Source organism: Hyaena hyaena, unplaced genomic scaffold (assembly GCF_003009895.1).
Source record: "Hyaena hyaena isolate Hyena2069 unplaced genomic scaffold, ASM300989v1 scaffold_769, whole genome shotgun sequence".
Lineage (NCBI taxonomy): Eukaryota > Metazoa > Chordata > Mammalia > Carnivora > Hyaenidae > Hyaena > Hyaena hyaena.
In genome coordinates, this window is record NW_024081401.1 from 586,484 (window position 1) to 606,676 (window position 20,193).

A 20,193-nucleotide genomic window follows, 5' to 3' on the forward strand; every position below is an offset into this window, starting at 1 on the left:
CCTGGTTCTAGAGAGCTAGACTTCAAAACTTATGCTGGCTGAACCTACCACTATCTACCTAATAGGCATAGCTAGAGGGCCCATCTTCTGAGAGTTTTCTTTCACTCTCTTCCTATTCTGGATTCTCTGTTCTTTTCCTATCTTCATCTCCCATGTCTCTCCATTTAATCAGGGTATAGAATGAGTCTGTAATGAGCTCTTCTACCCCATTGTTTTCTCTTCAACTTTATTAGAGCTCAAGGCCCGCAGTATTAAACTTGTATTGTTATAGAACAAGTCATTCCCAAGAAAGAAGTCTAAGAAGTGTGTGTTCTGTGATGTTTGAAATAAAGTCACATGTATAGTATACTCTGATTACATTCTTAACTGATATAAGTTAAGGTCCCTGAGTCCTGTCTTAATTCTGTCCTTTATTCACTGAATAATCTTGGGCAGGCCTTTTTGTTTTTCATTGTTGGTTTCCTAGTTTTTTAAAATGCACATGTCTCTGCCTACTTTGGTGAGTTGTTGTGACGATCAGTGAAATGAAATGTATAAAAAAAAGTGCCTTACAAAAAATGTGCAAGTTCAGGGGGGCATGAATACAAAATCTCATAGGATGCCTGCAGAACATCACCTCAATTGACTGAGCTAGAGTTGTCTGTGAAAGAAATACTGGCCAGCATTTCCCTTGGTTGCATGGAGATCAGAAAGGAATAAGACCTTTTCTAAAATACAAAAATATAAAATGAATCAAACAGTGATAGAACTTTACAGTTAAAATAGGATTTAATAAAACCTAAATGTAAAAGCTAAAACTATACAGCTTTCAGGAAAGGAAAAAAAAAAAGGAAAAATTTCTTGATGATCTTGGGATAAGCAAAACTTTCTTGAATAGGACAGAAGGCTTTAACAATAAAAGAAAAAAAAAGATAAATGGGATTTTATAAAATTAAAATTTTCCATTAATTAAAAAGCACCATGAAGGGGTGCCTGGGTAGCTCAATCAGCTAAGAATCTGACTCTAGATTTCAGCTCAGGCCATGATCTTATGGTTGTAAGTTTGAGGCCCAAGTCAGGCTCTGTGCTGACAGTATGGAGCCTGCTTGGGATTCTCTCTCTCTCTCTCTCTCTCTCTCTCTCTCTCTCTCTCCCTCCCTCCCTGCCGTCCCCTGCACATGCTCTCTCCCTAAGTAAATAAATAAACTTAAAAAAAATAAAGTACTCTTAAGAAAACAAATGGTCAGGAGCACCTGTGTGGCTCAGTCCATTAAGCATCTGACTTCAGCTCAGGTCATGATCTCACAGTTCATGAGTCAAGCCCCACATTGGGCTCTGTGCTAACAGCACACAGCCTGGAGCCCACTTCAAGGTCTGTCTCTCTCTACCCCTCGCCCCCTCTCAAAAATAAATAAACATTTTAAAAATGTTTTTAAAGAAAACAAATGGGCAAGCCACAGGCTGAGAGGAAATATTCTCAAGATATATGTCTGATAAAGGAAATTTAAAAACCCCTACAACTCAATAATAAAAAGGCAAGTCAGTTTTTTAAAATGGGTAAAATAGGGGCACCTGGGTGGTTAAGTGGCAGACTTCAGCTCAGGTCATGATCTCATGGTTTGTTTTTCAGGCCCCACATCGGGCTCTGTGCTAACAGCTCAGAGGCTGGAGCCTGCATCAGATTCTGTGTCTCCCTCTCTTTCTGCTCCTCCCCTGTTTGTGTTCTGTCTCTCTATTATATATATCAAAAATAAATAAACATTTAATAAATGTTAATAAATAAAAATAAATGGGTAAAATAGGAGTCCACAAATAACCAAGCACCTACCATGTTCCAAGCACTATGTATAAGTCCCAGGGACAGAGTTGACTGTATCAGTTTCTGACCTCAGGAAGCTACACTCTAGTCTGGGGACAGATGTGTAAACATAATGTATAATACAACTCTCTGTATCCTCCAACCAAAGGTTCTTCATCATCTTCCATTATCCATTTATTCTTTGTCCCTGGTTTAAAGGATCAGCCTTCTAGACTCTATGTGTCACTATGTTTTTCCATTTCAAAGCATTTATGACTCAATAATAGTTTTGTGAATCAGAATCCTAAGCTCCTATGTTTGTATATTGTGAATACTGCTTGAAAATGGTGCTTTGAAGGGGGGGGGGCAGTAGGGGCACCTGGGTGGCTGAGTCGATTAGGCATCCAGCTCTTGATTTTGGCTCAGGTCATAATCTCACAGTTCGTGAGATTCTCTCCCTCTCCTGCCACTCCCCTGCTCTCACACACTCGCAAGTGTATGCATTCTCTTTCTCTCTCAAAAAAAAAAAAAAAAAATTTAAAAATATAAGGGCATGAGTATTTATTGAAGATAAATGATGGCTATAACCCATACGTACTCCTAAAATTACTGCTATATGTACAAGATAGCTCCTTTAGTCTAGGCCTCAGATGATAGCCTGGACCTTGGGGAAACCTAGTACTATATGTAAGGGGAAGCCCCCCTCTCCAAGTCCTGAACCCATGGTATCTATGTTGTTTAAAGGAAACAAAACTGTTTAAATTATGCACAAAATAGATATATATTACATACAAATTAGGAAATACAGATGATACGAAAAGAGTAAAATCACTCAACAAAGAACTATTAACATTTTGTTGTATATGCTTTCAGATTTTTTTCATGCATATTGCTATGGCCTGAATGTCTGTGTTCCCCCAAATTCATATATTGAACCCTAACCCACAAAGGTAATGGTAGAAAGAGGTAGGGCCTTGGGAAGCAATTACTTCATGAGGGAAAAGCCTTCATGAATAATATTACTACTTTTACAAAACAGGCTCCAGAGAGATTTCTTGTGCCTTACACCATGTGAGGACATGGCTAGAAGGTGCCAGCTATGAACCAGGAAGAGGGCAGAACACAGCCATTTTGACACCTTGATCTTGGACTTCCCAGCCTCTAGAACTATGAGAAATAAATTTCTGCTGTTTATAAGCCACCTAGTCTGAGATATTTTGTCATGGCAGCTTCAACAGACTAAGATACATATAGACATATATTTATTTTTTAAAATGATGTCATATAGTACTTGCTGTTTGTAATTTGCAGTTTTAACTTAACATTTTGTGAATGTTTTCCCAAGTCATTAATCATATTGACATATTTTAATGATACCCTGCTCTTACATTTTTATTAAAAACAATTTTTTTCAGGGCTGCCTGGGTGGCTTAGTCCGTTAAGCATTCAACTCTTGATGTTGGCTCAGGTCATGATCTCATGGTTCATGAGTTTGAGCCCTGTGTTGAGCTCTGCACTAATAGTGTGGAGCCTGCTTGAGATTCTCCTCTCCTTCTCTCTGTGCATCTCCCTCTCTCTTAAATTAATTAATTTATTAATTTAAAAATCATTTTTAAGTTTATTTTTGAGAGAGAGAGAGTGTGTGTGCAAGCTCATGAACAGGGAAGGGGCAGAGAGAGAGGAGAGAGAGAATCCCAAGCAGCCTACATACCGTCAGTGCAGAGCCCAACACAGGGCTTGATCTCACCAACCAAGAGAAACGTGAGCCAAAATCAAGAGTTAGACGCTTGGGGGCGCCTGGGTGGCTCAGTCATTGGGTGTCCAACTGTAGCTCAGGTCATGATATCTGGGTCTGTGAGTTCGAGCCTTGCATCTGGCTCTGTGCTGATAGCTCAGAGCCTGGAGCCTGCTTCAGATTCTGTGTCTATTTATGCCCCCATCTCTCTATGCCCCCCACCTCTCAAAAATAAATAAACATTAAAAAATTATTTTAAAAAAATATTGGACACTTAACTGACTGAGCTACCCAGGCACCCGTGCTCTTTTCTTTTTTGTTGATTATTATTGGAATTTTAGGTTGTTTCCAACTTTCTGTTATCCTTGTGGCATATATATTTGAACCCCAGTTATCTTGGTGAAGGAAGAGAAGAGATGTGGAGGAGTAAAGAGAAAATTATCTCATGTACCTCATAGCTAAACTCCCTAAAAATTCTCTTAATTCTCTCTACAAAATCCCATACTTTAAGGCAGCTGTCTCTCTCTTTCATTGTTCCCAACTTGTCTCTGCAAATGCCCAGTCCCCTCCACTGCTCAACACTGGTTCCTTTCCTCACCTCTCCTTACCTCTTCTCATAAATCCTAACCTTTTTTTTTTTTTTTGTATTTTAAAAAAAGGTCTTAAATAACAGCTTTGTTAAGATATAATTCACATACCATAAAATTCTGTAGTTTCAATTTTACTCACAGACTTTCATAATTATCACCACTGTCTGATTTCAGAACACTTCTTTACCCAGAAAGAACCTGCATACCTGTTAGCTCCCCATTTCCTAGTCCCCCAGTCCCTGCAACCACTAATCTATTTTCCATTTCTGTGGGTTTGTCTATTCTGGACATTTCATGTAAATGGAATCCTACATCATACAAAGAAGCTTTTTATGACTGGCTTCTTTTACTTTTGAAGTTCATTCATGTTGTAGCATGGATCACTACTTTGTTCATTTTATTGCTAAATAATATTCCATTGTATGTATATATCACATTTTTAACATCATTTTTTGTTGCGGCTTTATCTATATATTTATTTATTTAATGTTTATCTACTTATTTTGGAGAGAGTGAGAAGGTTAGTGGAGGGGTGGCAGAGAGAGAGAGGGAGAGAGAGAATCCCAAGCAGGCTCCACACTGTCAGCACAGAGCCTGATGCAGGGCTCGATCTCATTAACCATGAGATCATGACCTGAGCCAAAATCAAGAGTTGAATGCTTAACTGACTAAGCCACCCAGGTGCCCCTATTTATTTATTTTTAAAGTAAACACTACACTGGGGTACCAGGCTGGCTCAGTGGAGTATGCAACACTTGATCTCAGAGTTATGTGTTCGAGCCCCACATTGGGTGAAGAGATTACTAAAAACAGAATCTTAAGAGAAAAGTAAAAAGAAAAGCCAAATTAAAAAAATAAATAAATAAGGATGCCTGGGTGGCTCAGTGAGTTGAGCATCTGGTTGGCTCAGGTCATGATCTCACAGCTCATGAATTTGAGCCCCCCATCAGGCTCACTGCTGCCAGTGCAGAGCCCACTTTGGATCCTCTGTCCTTGTCTCTCTCTGCCCCTCCCCTGCCCGTGCTCTCTCTCTCCAAAATAAATAAACATTAAAAAATATGATATGAGGGGCGCCTGGGTGGCTTAGTCGGTTAAGCGTCCGACTTTCGCTTAGGTCATGATCTCGCGGTTCGTGGGTTCGAGCCCCGCGTCGGGCTCTGTGCTGACTGCCAGCTCAGAGCCTGGAGCCTGTTTCAGTCTGTGACTCCCTCTCTCTCTGACCCTCCCCTGCTCATGCTGTCTCTCTCTCTCTCTCCTAGAAATAAATAAAACATAAAAAATATATATATATGATATGATATGATATAATATATATGATATGATATATATGATATAACAAAATATAATATAACAAAACATTATAATATAATAATATAATAATATAATATAATATAATATAATATATTATAAATAGAGTAAGTTCTACACCTAACTGTGGCTTGAACTCACAACCCTGAGATCAGGATTCACATGCTTTACCCACTGAACAGCTAGGTGCCCCTCATATACAAGCTTTCGTATGAACATGTGTTTTCATTTCTCTTGGGTATATACCTAGGAGTAGTATTGCTGGGTCATATGGTAACTCTATGTTTAACATTTTAAGGAACTGTCAGACAATTTTTCCAAAGTAGTACCATTTTACAATGCCTCCAGCAAAGTCTGAGAGTTCCAATTTCTCCACATTTTCACACATTTATTATTGTCTGTCTTTTATCTCAGGTATCATGCTGGGGGTGAAGTGGTATCTCAATGTGGTTCTCATTTCTCTAATCACTAATGATGTTGAGCATCTTTTCATGTGCTTATTGGCCATTTGTATGTTTTCTTTGAAGAAATGTCTATTCAAGTATTTGACCAGTTTTTAATTGGTTATATGTCTTTATAATGTTGGGTTGTAAGAGTTCTTCATATATTTTGATCAGAAGTCTCTTTGTAAATATTTTCTCGCATTTTGTGGGTTGTCTTTTCTTGATAGTATCCTTTGAGGCATGAAGGTTTTTAATTTTTATGAAGCCCACTTTATTTTCTCATGTTTTGGTGTCATTGCAAAGAAACCATCGCCTAATCCAAGATAACAACTGTTTATTCCCATGTTTTCTATAACTCAAACCTTGTAGCTCAGTTTAATCTCTCTAGTTTCTGCCTTTCCCCATATCTACTCATTACCTGCAGTCAACTCACAAAGAATTGGAGGTCCAACAAAGTCTTCCTCTCAGAAAGGAAAGGGGGGAGGGGGATAGAGGGTAAATACTTTTTAATTTTGATGTAATCTAATTTATAAATAATATTTTAAAACTGGATCCCTCACAAATGTATTTATCAGCCACTTGAATTTTTTCATTTATGTATTGCCTTTTCATGTCCTTGAGTATATGTGACTTACCTAGATCTTTTCTGTACTCCACATGAAGGGCTGTGATCCTGTAATCTAAATGAGTTAAATTTTTAAAAACTGGTGGTATAAAGCTTTCAACTAAATGATGGAGAACTTAGATTGTGGGGGATTTAGACTCATAGTGGGTGGAAAGAAAATGACAGGAATAAAAAAGGAAGGAAGAAAAATGAATGAAATTAGATATGAAGCATCTGAGCAAGTGAGGACTGTTAGGACGTGAACCTGGTAGCACAGGGGACTAGAGGAGCACCTGGGTGGCTCAGTTGGTTAAGTGTCTGACTTCAGCTCAGGTCGTGAATCTCATGGTTCATGGGTTCAAGCCCGGCATCAGGTTCTGAGCACAGGAAACTAGAATTTGAGGAAGCCATTCTGCCACACTCCAGCCAACAGACTAGAGAAGCTCAGAATGGGCTCTGTGTCCTTGGGGCCAGGAGACCTTGAACAAGAGAGAACTTTACCTTGGCCCATCAGAGGAAAAACTGGGAAGAGAAGACTTTCTAGGAGACCCCCATAGTGAAAGTTCTGAACTGAAACCGGGCAGAATTTGGGCACTTCAGAATATCTGTACCCTGAGCTGGACAAGAATGTATTATGCCTGTCATGTTTGCTGGGTCTTATGTGATGTTGTGCCTGAGTGATACAAAAGAGATAGAAATAGACACCCACCCTGCATTGAGAAGGAAGAGGATGGCATACTTTCAGTCACTTTGATGCCCAATTTGGTCTCTGTATTCAAGAAGCTCCAGGACAGGGGCACCTAGCTGGCTCAGTTTGTGGAGCATGTGGCTCTTGATCTTGGGGGTGTGAATTCAAGCCCCATGTCGGATGTAGAGATTACTGAAAAATAAAATCTTTAAAAAGAAGAAGCAGCAACTCCAGAACAGTAGTAAGGAGAGCAAGGATCCTTAGCCCACAGCCATGAGAGAGGGATAAGCATTTTGGGGCTCAGAGGAAGAGAAAATGAGATGACACAGGGAGCAAATGATATAGAATATTTAAAAATAGTTTTCTTGCAAAATTATAGCTTACTGCTGTGAGTACGTAATATAGGATTCATGATTTTCCCCTTATCTGAAAGTTTGCAAGCTATTAACTATGTCTTAAGTCATCTCCGTATCGCCCTTAGTACCAAGCACCCTTTCAGTCATCCTAGATGATTTTTCTTAGTTATTCATACTTTTTTGTACTCAGGACTAGTCATTGTTTACTGCTAAGAACACGTCCTTGAAAGAAAAGGAGAAAGTGCTGTCCTTGAGAACCGCAGACCTTTGTTTGTGGCATTAAAGGGGGCTCTGCATTTTGTCACAAGTGGATGGCATGGCCAACTTAAAATGAAGGGGGTGCTCAAGAGCTGGGCCTGTGCAGTGCAGAAAGTATGGCGGGGTACCCCTGCCCTGTTGGGCTGTGTCATCAAGCCCATCTTGACTCTGAATCTTTTCTCCTCTTGGGTTCTTCTTCATCTGAAAATGCTATGGGGAAGGGCATGTCCCTGACTTCCAGGGAGGTGACATTAGGTTCCCTTTCTTTCCCTCTCTCTCCAGGTGCCAAGCTCTCCTGATGAAATGTGTTCTGCCCCACTGGGCTCCGGGGGCAGTGTCTGGTGCTGTTGATGCCCTTGTTCGAAATTTCCAGAATGGATAGTCCCCCAAAGCTGACTGGAGAGACCCTCATCGTCCACCACATCCCCCTGGTGCACTGTCAAGTCCCAGACAGGCAGTGCTGTGGAGGGGCAGGTGGGGGGAGTGGGAGCACAAGATCCAATCCCTTCTGCCCACCTGAGCTGGGCATCACCCAGCCTGATCAAGACCTAGGACAAGCTGACTCGCTGCTATACAACAGTCTGCGCTCTGCTCCGGGGGGATCTGTGCGGTCTGCAGAGAGCACGAAGAGTAGGATGCGGGATGGAAGAGGCCCCGGGGCTCCTAAACGACACAATCCCTTTCTGCTGCAGGAAGGCGTGGCTGAGCCAGGACTTGGTGACCTATATGATGACAGCACTGGTGATAGTGCCACCCAGCAGTCCTTCCACCTGCATGGGGCTGGTCAGCCCACCTTACATCTATCCCCTTTCCAGCTGCCACCACCTGGCCCTAGAGTGGGCAGGCCATGGGGGGCGACACGTAGTCGGGCTGGAGTAGTGGAGGGGCAGGAGCAGGAGCCAGTGGCCACCTTGGATCCCCAGCAGTGCAGCACTAGCCACTGCTGCCGGCCAGAACTGGAAGCGGAGACCATGGAGCTGGATGAGTGTGGGGGACCTGGTGGGAGTGGCAGTGGGGGTGGAGCCAGTGATACCTCCGGCTTTTCCTTTGATCAGGAATGGAAACTCAGTTCAGATGAATCCCCAAGGAACCCAAGATGCTCAGGCTCAGGACCTCAGCACTGCCGCTGCAGTAGCACATCCAGTCAGTCCGAGGCGGCTGACCAGTCCATGGGCTATGTGAGCGACTCCTCCTGCAACAGCTCAGATGGTGTGCTGGTCACCTTCAGCACCCTCTACAACAAGATGCATGGCAACTCCCGTGCCAATCTCAACTCCGCCCCACAGTCTTGCAGCAACTCTTCCTTCTGCAGCCACTCAGACCCTGGCGCCTTCTACCTGGACCTGCAGCCCTCCCCAGCTGAGTCTAAGATGTCTTGTGAGTCTCACCACCCTGACAGTGGAGGAAGGGAGGGGAGCTACGGCTGTCCTCATGCCACATCTCCTGAGCTCGATGCCAACTGCAACTCCTACCGCCCACACTGTGAGCCCTGCCCAGCTGTGGCTGACCTCACAGCTTGCTTCCAGAGCCAGGCCCGTCTTGTTGTGGCCACACAGAATTACTACAAACTTGTCACCTGTGACCTGTCCTCCCAATCTTCCCCAAGCCCAGCTGGCTCTTCCATCACCAGCTGCTCTGAGGAACACACCAAGATAAGCCCTGCACCAGGCCCTGGTCCAGACCCTGGCCCCAGCCAGCCCTCTGAGTATTACCTATTCCAGAGGCCAGAAGTCCAGCCGGAGGAACAAGAAGCAGTGGGTTCCTCAGTGGAAGCAGCAGCTCCTGTGGGCCCCACTGTGATTGAGGGGCAAGTGTACACTAACACTTCACCCCCCAACCTTAGCACTGGACGCCAGCGCTCTCGAAGCTGTGATCGCACCCTTGCGCGCAGCCCTCCTGTCCGCTTGGGCTCACTGGAACGCATGTTGAGTTGCCCAGTGCGCCTGAGTGAGGGTCCTGCAGCCCTCGCTGGGCCTGGCTCCCCGCCTAGGCGTGTCACCTCCTTTGCTGAGCTGGCCAAAGGCCGGAAGAAAGCCGCAGGCTCTGGCTCTCCGCCACTTCGACTGAGTGTTGGGGACTCCTCCCAGGAGTTCTCCCCCATCCAAGAAGCCCAACAAGATAGGGTGAGCCCTCTGGACAAGGGCACTCGCTGTAGCCATAGCCTACCACCCATGCCCTCGGGGCCAGGCGTGGACCTAGTTGGCCCAGAGCCCTGGTCCACCCAGGTCTGTCAGGGCCCCCAGTCCAATGAGATGCCACCTGCTGGCCTCAGAGCTGCTGGGCAAGGCCCCCTGGCCCAACTGATGGATCCAGGGCCTGCTCTCCCAGGGAGCCCAGCCAACAGCCATACACAGAAGGATGCAAGAGCTAGAGCTGACGGTAAGGAACCTAGCTGGAGAATACAAAGATATATGCATGGCTTCCTAAGTGATAGGGCCCTGGCAACCACCCCATCCACAACCACTAAAGGTTCCTCAGCCTAGATTAATCATCTTTCCAGTCCAGTTCATGTCCTACAGTTGTAACAGGGAGAAGGAGGGATAGAGGATAAAAATACACTGAGGATATAAAATTATCAGGATTTATAGAGATTGATATATTGGTAAAGGAAGTAACACAGAAGATTGTGATTATAAGCCTAGATGACTGGAAAGATGATGGTATGTAGATAGGGGACTCAAACACTGAAGTAGATTTATGGGAAAAGAGATAAGGCAAGAGTTTAGTTTTGGACATTTAGGAATTTGCAGTGCTTAAGGGATATGCCCAATAGGCAGACCATACTGGGTGTTCGTGAAGTTCATTCTTTCATCAGTGATTGTTGCCACTCATCAAAGAGCCTGAAACCAATCGCTTAACCTTTAAAGCCTCCTGGGTCCTTTTTCCCGTTTGTTTTATTACGTTCGAGTAATTATTTTATAAAGGCTCTATGTTAAATACTGGCAATAGATATGAGGGACAGTCTCTGCCCTTAAAGAATACTGACTAAGAGGGGCGCCTGGGTGGCTTAGTCGGTTAAGCGTCCGACTTTCACTTAGGTCATGATCTCGCGGTTCGTGGGTTCGAGCCCCGCGTCGGGCTCTGTGCTGACTGCCAGCTCAGAGCCTGAAGCCTGTTTCAGTCTGTGTCTCCCTCTCTCTCTGACCCTCCCCTGCTCACGCTGTCTCTCTCTCTCCTAGATAGAAATAAATAAAACATAAAAAAAAATTAAAAAAAAAAAAAAAAAAAAAAAAAAAAAAAAAAAAGCTTTAAAAAAAAAAAGAATACTGACTAAGGAAGAAAACAGAAAAGGAAACATAATTAAAACATAGAGATGACAGTTTATGGTACTGCTCTATGAGAGGGATATTCAAACAGACTAAAATGTCAGAGAAGGACTGCTAACATAATTTATATTTAAAACCGGTCTAGAAAGACGATTAGAAATATGCTTTGTGGAGACGTGTAAGAACACTCTAGGTTCCTACAGTAGTCTATATAAAACTACAAAGGTGCAGAATAACTTGATGCTTTCCATAAACTGCAAATAATTTGGTATAGCCATGGTGGGGTGTGGGTGGAACTATTGAAGGGTTTTAATCAGGGAAGTGGCATTTTGTTGTTTTTAACAGCTTAGTAGCATGTGTTCGTTGGCATTTTAAAAAGATCACTGGTTGTTTGAGTGGAAGGTGGATTAGAAAGAATGTCCTGGGGGTCAGGAGGCGGCCATAATCAGAGTCATCATACTAAAAGAGGTAGTAGTTGCATATGTGGAATTTAAGAAACAAAACATATGAGCAAAGGGGAAGGAAAGGAAAATTAAGATAAAAACAGAGAGGGAGACTCTCATAAGAGACTCTTAAATACAGAAAACAAACTGAGTGTTGCTGGAGGGGAGGTAGGTTGGGGAACAGGCTAAATGTGTGTCGGGCATTAAGAAGGCACTTGTTGGGATGAGCACTGGGTGTTAATATGGAAGTGATGAATCCCTAAATTCTGTTCCTGAAACCATTATTACACTATATGTTAACTAACTTGGACTTAAATAAAAAATTAAAAATATTTTAAATTAAATTTTTAAAAATAACTTCTAAAAAAGAGGTAGTTGAAGCTTTGAGTAGATGAGAGCATCCAGGGAGAATGTGTGGAGTTATAAAGGGAACAAGGACAGAGAGCCCCAAGGATACAATGACTTAAGAGTGAGCAGAGCAACATTCCAAAGAGACTGAGAATAGTTAGGAGAATAGAGGAAAACCTGGAGAGAGTGAAGGTACATGCACTAAATGAGAAAATTTCAAAAAGAGTTCAACAAAGTTTTGAAGTGAAATGACTAACTTATTAAGGCTGAAGAATCCCAAAGGCAACATTTGAGAGGAGTGAGGGTGGAACCCAGATCTTAGAGGGTTTGGATGGAAAGAGGAGACAAAGCAGGGGAAAGGAAGATAAAGGGGAATGTGCTGTGCTGTAGCCTCAGGTTGGGGTCCATTGGCTTCTCAAATGAAATGGGCTAAAATAAATAAATAAATAAATAAATAAATAAATAAATGGTTTTATCTCTGCTGTTAGGGAGATCACAGCCCATCAGAAGACTTCACACTCCTACACATACACAGAGGAGCTGTTTTGGGGAGTGGGGAATGGAAAGGGAGGTCTCTAGGAAAGAGGAGGTTCAGAAACAGCAGAGACTCTCCAGAGTCCCTTGGAACCTATGCCCTTCTTAGACTGTACTGTCTGGTAGGTATCTCTAGGCACAGAGGATGTTGTGGTTGGCATTCTTAGGGCAAGAGCAGTCCTGGTCAGAGATGCATTAAAAGTGTTGTTTGTTTTGTTATCAGGTTAAGACTTTTCATATAGAGATGGTGTTCTGTTCCATAAGTCTCCAGTGACCCACCACAGGTCTCTCCTCTTGATTCTTTACTACATGTGACTATTCAAAGAATTCATGAATGACAAAACAAGCTGAGATCTCTTTGAGATCCTGAACAGCAGTCAGTATTCAAAAAGATCTTACCAAGTCTGGAAAGAACAAAACTGAAAAAGCAGGGAACAATGTGAAGTTTGATAGGTGAGCTGTACTTCAGTTGATTTGGGATATTTAATGGATAGCAAACTCAGAATGAGTCAGCAGTTTGGAAGGGCTTCCTTCCAAAGCTAGGGTTGGGAAGACCTATTCTGATATCCAGAGTCTGTTCAGCCTTGAAATTTGATACTTAAATGAATGGAAAGGAGGAAGACATTCCCAGCAGGGAAATCTGTGCGCTTAAAGATGGGAACAGAGTGGGAAGAGTGGTATCAATGAGAATGGCAGGTGTGGAAGTTTGAGGGGAGAACAGCCTAATTGGTGGCAGGTGTGGACAGCTGTTTGCGAAGATTAGACTTTATTCTCTGGGCAGTATGGCAACGGGATAAAATTGGTATTTTAGGAAGAAGACTGATTTATGTAAGAAGATCTGGATGCAATGAGACGAGACTGAGCCAAGGGAGACAGTGGGGATTCATTTATTTAACAAATATTCATTTAGTACCTATTACATACCTGGCTCTACTCTAGGCACTAGGGATACATCAGTGAACAATTTAAAAACCCTGCTTTTTTGGAGCCTTCATAAGGAAGGAGTAATAGACAATAAACAAATGAGATTAATTTCTGATAGTGATAAAGTGCTAAAAAGAAAATAAAACAGGATAATGAGATACAGTGTGATTGGGTGGTTGCCACTGAGGAAGTGATATTTGAGCTGATGCCTGAATGATGAGAAGATTTAGGGCAGAACTGCAAGTGCAAAAGACCCTGAGATGTTAATGAACTAGCCATGCTTAAGGACAGAAAGAAGTTTGGCTGGAGCACAGTAATCAAGGGAGAATGACAAAGGTTGCTCTCAGCACAGATTAGGGATAACTAGAGGGTATATTTTTAACATGTCCCTTAGGAATGATTCTAAGTCCCGCATTCCATGGGGTTGTGATCACTGTCCCCTTAAGACTCACTGAAGTAAATAAATAAATGGGAAAAGATGAAGGCTACTATTTCATGTGTAGTGCAGTGTGATAAAGATAACATTAGCCCCTAAATGAGACTCTGGCTTAGGCAGAATTCTCCTTCTTCCACTTCCTAGTTATGTGACCTTGGGCACATGACTTAATCTCTAAATTTCCAATACCCTGATCTGTCTGGTAAGGATATTAATTCCTGTCTCACAGACTTGTGCTAGCCAGCCACACCCAGGGGTTTAGGCTTTGTAAGTGCTTATAGCACCACCTTGTGTTCATCAAGATGTTTATCATATGGCAGTGTTTTATTAGAAGCCCGACTCACACAAAGACAATCCAGGTATGCAGTATCCTGAAATTCTGTGTTTAGTTCGGAGCCCCATGTTTTGAGAGATGATGACCTGAAGATTAGCTGAAAGAGCAGGAGAGGACCAGTCTTGGGGACCACAGCTCTGTGTAGAGGGAGCAAATGAAGACCTGAGATTCCAATGCCAAGATTATGAAATAGTGGGAATTGGGTGGATAAGAGCGACAGGAGGCTGATCCCAGCTGCAGATAAAGAAATATTATGGTTAGATTTGCTTAAGAATGAAATGAGTCAGCTTTATTGGAGACAGGCGATGATGAGCAAAAGCTTGAAGTAAATAATGTCTTACCCTGAAGGCCTGTGACTCTGACTCCAACTCTTTAGGCTTTAGGCTTTAGAAACAAAGGAAACGGTGTTTCTACCATTGACTGAAATGGAAGTCATCAGGAGAAAAGTGATAGATGAAGTGTTTTAAAATAGCAATTTTTAAGTGAAAGCAAAATCCTTGGGGTACCTGGGTGGTTCAGTTGGTTGAGCATCTGACTCTTGATTTCAGCTCAGCACTGAGTGGAGCCTGCTTAAGATTCATTCTCTCTCTCTCTCTCTCTCTCTCTCTGTCTCTCAAAATACAATAAAATAAAAAATAATTGAAAGCAGAATTTTAAAGCAGAATGATCCAGAGATCAAGGGGAAGCTTGGGGCTAAAACAGTAGGTTGGGAGTCATCTGTATGAATATCTAAACTTGAACAATGCAGGGGAGAAAGTGTAAAGGGAGATCTAAGAATGGAGCCTTAAGATACACCCACCCTTGAAGTCAAGAAAATGAAGAAGGGGTGAATAGCCAAGAGTACAAGGGAGTTCAGCATCATTAAAACAATAGCAAATGTTTTACAAAATATGGGAGGATCAGTGTCATATTCCCAAACTTGGATTACCCCTACCCCATTCAGTTCCTACAGTTCAAGTCCTGCTTGTCTCTTCCCCTCTCCCCAGTGGGCATCATCTGTCTGCTTCTTTGCTTCCTCTCATGGGGGTCTCAGGGCATGTCTGTCTGATTCCTTCTCCATCACTGTTGCCACAGGAGGTGGTGCTGAGAGCCGACCAGTCCTTCGCTACAGCAAGGAGCAGAGGCCAACCACACTGCCCATCCAGCCCTTCGTGTTCCAGCACCACTTCCCCAAGCAGTTGGCCAAGGCCCGGGCCCTCCACAGCCTTTCCCAGCTCTACAGCCTCTCTGGCTGTGGCCGTGCACAGCAGCCTGCCCCTCTGGCTGCCGCCACTGCTCAAGTTCCAGCCTTAGCTCCCTCAGGGGAGTCGCAGGCACCCACCAACAGAGGTGCCAGGAAAGCTGGGCCTGAGCCAGAAACCTCAAGGCCGTCACCCCTGGGTAGCTACTCCCCCATCCGCAGTGCTGGCCCCTTTGGGGCCAGCACCGACTCTTCTGCTTCCACCTCGTGCTCTCCTCCTCCAGAGCAGGCTACAGGCACAGAAAGCCCACCCCCATGGAGCCACTCCTGTCCTGTTGCCCGGCCTGCCACCTCGCAGCAGCCACAGAAGGAGGATCAGAAGATACTGACCTTGGCTGAGTACCGTCTCCGTGGAACAGGAAGCTTGCCCCCTCTGGGCTCCTGGAGATCTAGCCTCAGTCGAGCAGAAAGTCTAGCCCGAGGAGGTGGTGAGGGCAGCATGACCTCCAGGCCCAATAATGGTATGAGCTTTATCCCCCACCCCAAGCATCTTTACCTCCCCTTTGAATGGTTTCTTATATTCCAGCCTGGGGTCAGGGGTTAAAACATTTACATCTCCTTCCCCAGCATCTATGGATAATGTCCACACAAACCTAGCCCTCATATTTTATATGGGCCCACTGAGTGGATATGAAGTGCTGTCTCCTGCTAACTCTTATCTGTCTTTTCTGCTAATCTGCTCTGCTTTCAGCCAATCACCTGTCCCCTCAAGCACTCAAGTGGCGGGAATACAGGAGGAAGAACCCACTAGGGCCACCTGGATTGTCAGGGAGCCTAGACCGAAGGCCACAGGAAGCTCGGCTGGCCCGAAGGAACCCCATCTTTGAATTCCCTGGCTCCTTCAGTGCTGCTGGCCATCTGAACTGCCGGATGAATGGTGTGTGAGCCAGGTCCCCAGTATACCCAAGACAGGCTCTACACAGCTTGGCAGGGCTGGAGAAGGGGTCAGTCCCAAAGGAACACAGAACCCAGATGCAACTCTTGGAGGGAGAGTTGCTTGAGATTGATTTTTCTCTTCTTTGCAGGTCAAGTAGTGAAGCCATTACCACTGACCTGCCCTGACTTCCAAGACCCCTTTTCCTTGACCGAGAAGCCTCCAGCTGAGTTTTGTCTGTCCCCAGATGGCAACTCAGAGGCCATTTCCATTGACCTGCTTCAGAAAAAAGGTGAATATTACCCCAGCTCAGGCTGGGAATTCTTTTCTCAGTACCTATTTGTGCACATTGCACAATTGCCCTACCATTTAATCTTCCAGAATATTTCCCTATCTTAGAACTCCACATGCTAGAACGGAATTAGGACAGCAATTGGGGCAAGACGTAGAAGTCTGTGCATTGTTTATGGCGTGTGTGCATGAGCACACAAGGGTCATTTATCAGGTGCTTAAGAATCGGGCTTCAGTCTCTTACCTTAGGAAGCTATGTATAGTGAGGGAGACTGCCATGCCATAAATAAGTAGCCATGTGCTCTACTGGGGACAGTTCAAGTACTACAGGGTCTAACAGCTTCAGTAAGCAGGATGGTAACATCTACTAAGATGTTTAGAAAATAAGGGACCACGGGACTAAGAGAGCTGTTTCAGTGAGGTGATGTGGAGAGAACTGAGTATCACTGTGGGATGAAAGGAAGGAGCCTGTGAGAAGGAATAAAGATGAAGCTAAGGTCCCTTGCTGCAGAGGGAAAGTGGGCGATTCAAACCTAGGAAGAGGGAAGAACCTTGAGCAAGATGGAGAGTGAGGGAGGCCTGAGAGAGGGTAGGAAGAATGTATTTGTGTTCATGACCAGTTGCCTCTGTTCTCTGGGTGAAGTAGAACCAAGGGCTTGAGAAGAGGAGTAAAGATCTGGCAACATGAAAGGGTAGCAGAGCGTACCGCGAGATGCACATCCAAGAAGTACCCTTGTCAGTCACTGTGGTGAGTGGCCCTGGACTTTCTCCAGCAGCCACTAGCCTGGTTTCTCATAGCAGAGAAGATGGATAGTTAGATTGATCCAGGGTTTGGAGTAAGAGGGTCTTGAAGATGCAGTTGCTGAGATGGGTCCACTGGTGGTGAAAGCAGTGCAGGGCTTGAGAACTGGGCAAAAACAGGAAGGGGCTAGGGCCTGGTCCTTGGTGAGACTGAGATCTGTGTGCAGGGACAGAGAGAGAGAGAGAGAGAGTGGAAGCCCCTCCCTCTCTCCACGGAGGGCTCAGTTTCAGCCATGTTGCTCACAGACTTCCTTAGGAACCTGTCTCACATCAAATTCTTACTTGTAGGGTTGGTGAAGGCAGTTAACACTGCTGTGGACCTCATTGTAGCCCATTTTGGCACAAGCCGGGATCCTGGAGTGAAGGTAGGCAAAGAGGGGGATCACGAGAGAAGCATGCTCAGATCCAAGAGACTCAGAGAGGACCAAGGTAGGGCATCAAATGATTCCCTGTACTTCTCTACTGCATCCACAGGCAAAGCTGGGGAATAGTTCTGTGAGCCCCAATGTGGGCCACCTGGTTCTGAAATACTTGTGCCCTGCAGTCCAGGCTGTGCTGGAAGATGGGCTCAAGGCCTTTGTGCTAGATGTCATCATTGGGCAACGGAAGAACATGCCATGGAGTGTGGTTGAGGCTTCCACACAGCTAGGTAAGTGCTGGGTGGCAAGATATGGACTCTAGGCTGAAATTAGGGTTCCAGAGACTGGACATGTGACTGCTAACTCTGGCTTCCTCTCAGGCCCATCCACCAAGGTCCTGCATGGCCTCTACAACAAAGTCAGCCAATTTCCAGAGCTCACCAGTCACACCATGCGTTTCAACGCCTTCATTCTTGGCCTGCTCAAGTGAGTGTGTGGGGCACCAAGAGCTGCAAACCACCAGCCCTCTCCCCTGGGCTCCGCCACTTCTGAGGAACCAACTCTCTAGACTGAGACAGTCAGGTGGATAGGCAGGATCTGTGGCCAGGGCCCAGGCTTACCTCCCCCCCACCCACATCTAGCTACAGCCTCTCTCAGTAGGTCACTGGTTTCCCACCACACCCACAACCCTCTGGCACTGATCACCAACATGGTCCTTTGCTTTTAATCTGGCTTTTAATCCATAATCTGGCTTATTTGGAAATTAATCTAGTTCTTTGGATATTATAAACCTTGATCCTCCCCATTCCAGCACTACTTCCAAATCCTGCCTGACCATAAGTCCACCTTGAGACCCACATCCTAGTATCTTTCTTTCTCAAGTATGGGCCCAGGCCATCCCCTTTGGGATGTGTACCCTGTACTCTCACAGTAGCTTCCCTGACTTCTTGGGTCCTATGCAAGTCAACTCCTTTCTAGAAGGAAGAAATTGGCTTGTGAATCACATGTTCACCCCCTCCCAACGTCCCCACCGACTTTCCAGAACCATATTACATGAAATGAACCAGGTAGCATCCCTGCCATAGAAGGAGGATGTTCCCCTATACCTCTGCCCTATGTCCATGGGACCCCATGTCCATCTCCTTTGTACTTTATCATCTGGCTATATCCACCCAAGATTCAACTCTCTTCACCTGTTTCCCTACAGCATCCGGTCCCTGGAGTTCTGGTTTAACCACCTCTATAACCATGAAGGTAATGCCTAGAACACTGTTCTCTCTTGCAAACTCAATATAGGCCAGACTCAGAGGCTCAAAGAGGGAGGCACAGCTCTTTACAGGTGCTAGAGGTGGGGAGGGAACCACACAAGCTTTCATCCTCAAAGCCGAGGCTTCTGCCCAAAACTTTCCCCAGCTTCTACTTAAGTTAGAGCCTTGAAGTAAGCAGGATACTCAGGCAGTCTGGAAGTCAGGGTGGCTAGGAACCCCAACGCCTCTCCTCTGAACCTGGGACTGCCACTTAGGGTTTGGAGATCATGACCCACATAACTTCAGGTGGTGGTGTTTCCACCAGAGTGCATCTGAGGGCACAGTATGCAGCCTGTGCGGCTCTGCCAGGGCTGCTTCTCAAAGGCCCACCCCAGACCATGCTGCACTTCTCTGTGGCTCAGGACTCTCTCTTTCTCCCCTAGATATCATCCAGACCCACTACCAGCCATGGGGCTTCCTGAGTGCAGCGCATACTGTGTGCCCTGGGCTCTTTGAGGAGCTGCTGCTGCTGCTACAGCCCCTGGCCCTGCTGCCCTTCAGCCTCGACTTGCTGTTCCAGCACCGGCTGCTGCAAAGTGGGCAGCAGCAGCGGCAGCACAAGGAGCTGCTGCGGGTGTCCCAGGACCTACTGCTGTCTGCCCACTCAACGCTGCAGCTGGCCCGGGCTCGGGGCCAGGAGGGCCCTGGAGACACAGACAGGGCAGTCCATGGGGAACGGGTGAAGGGTGTGGGTGCCTCAGAAGGTGGAGAGGATGAAGAGGAAGAGGAGACAGAAGAGGTGGCAGAGGCAGCTGGGGGCCCAGGGCGTGGCAGGTGGGCCCGAGGTGGGCAGGCTGGCTGGTGGTACCAGCTCATGCAGAGCTCCCAGGTCTACATCGATGGCTCAGCCGAGTGCTCTAGGTTCCCCCGTGGTGGCAGCAGTAGCAGCAATGAGAAAAAGAAAGGGTCAGGAGGTGGGGGACCACCCCCTCGAGAGGGAGTAGTCGAGGGAGCAGAGGCCTGCCCTGCCCCTGAGGAGACCCTTGGCCGGGACAGGGGCTGGCCCTTCTGGATGGGGAGCCCCCCTGATTCTGTACTGGCTGAGCTGAGGCGCAGTCGGGAGAGGGAAGGGTCCACTGCCGCCTCAGCAGAAAGTGAGGAAGGAACCTCAGAGCCTTCACCTGGGGGCATCAAGTGGGGCCACCTCTTTGGTTCCCGAAAGGCTCAGCGTGAGACCCGGCCCACAAACAGGTGAGAGGCAGCCCATGGTGTAGATGGAGGGATTGGGGGAGCCTCTCTAAGCCAGGATACAGACAGAGCCAGAGCCCTGGCTGCTC

General features: G+C 45.6%; 1 protein-coding gene across 5 annotated transcripts in view; it reads left to right on the top strand.

Moving 5' to 3' along the window:
- Positions 1 to 20,193, top strand: part of RUSC2 (RUN and SH3 domain containing 2) — a 64,700-nt gene that overhangs the window by 43,585 nt on the left and 922 nt on the right. For 3 of the 5 annotated variants that reach the window (XM_039218548.1, XM_039218549.1, XM_039218547.1), the window contains exons 2-10: positions 8,042 to 10,138; positions 15,119 to 15,745; positions 15,976 to 16,161; positions 16,310 to 16,450; positions 17,539 to 17,615; positions 17,725 to 17,899; positions 17,990 to 18,095; positions 18,817 to 18,863; positions 19,300 to 20,107. In XM_039218548.1, coding sequence (XP_039074479.1) covers positions 8,110 to 10,138; positions 15,119 to 15,745; positions 15,976 to 16,161; positions 16,310 to 16,450; positions 17,539 to 17,615; positions 17,725 to 17,899; positions 17,990 to 18,095; positions 18,817 to 18,863; positions 19,300 to 20,107 — 4,196 coding nt within the window. In that variant the 5' untranslated portion in view covers positions 8,042 to 8,109. The remainder of the gene's footprint in view (positions 1 to 8,041; positions 10,139 to 15,118; positions 15,746 to 15,975; positions 16,162 to 16,309; positions 16,451 to 17,538; positions 17,616 to 17,724; positions 17,900 to 17,989; positions 18,096 to 18,816; positions 18,864 to 19,299; positions 20,108 to 20,193) is intronic. The other 2 variants (XM_039218550.1, XM_039218551.1) reach the window with 2 other exon arrangements.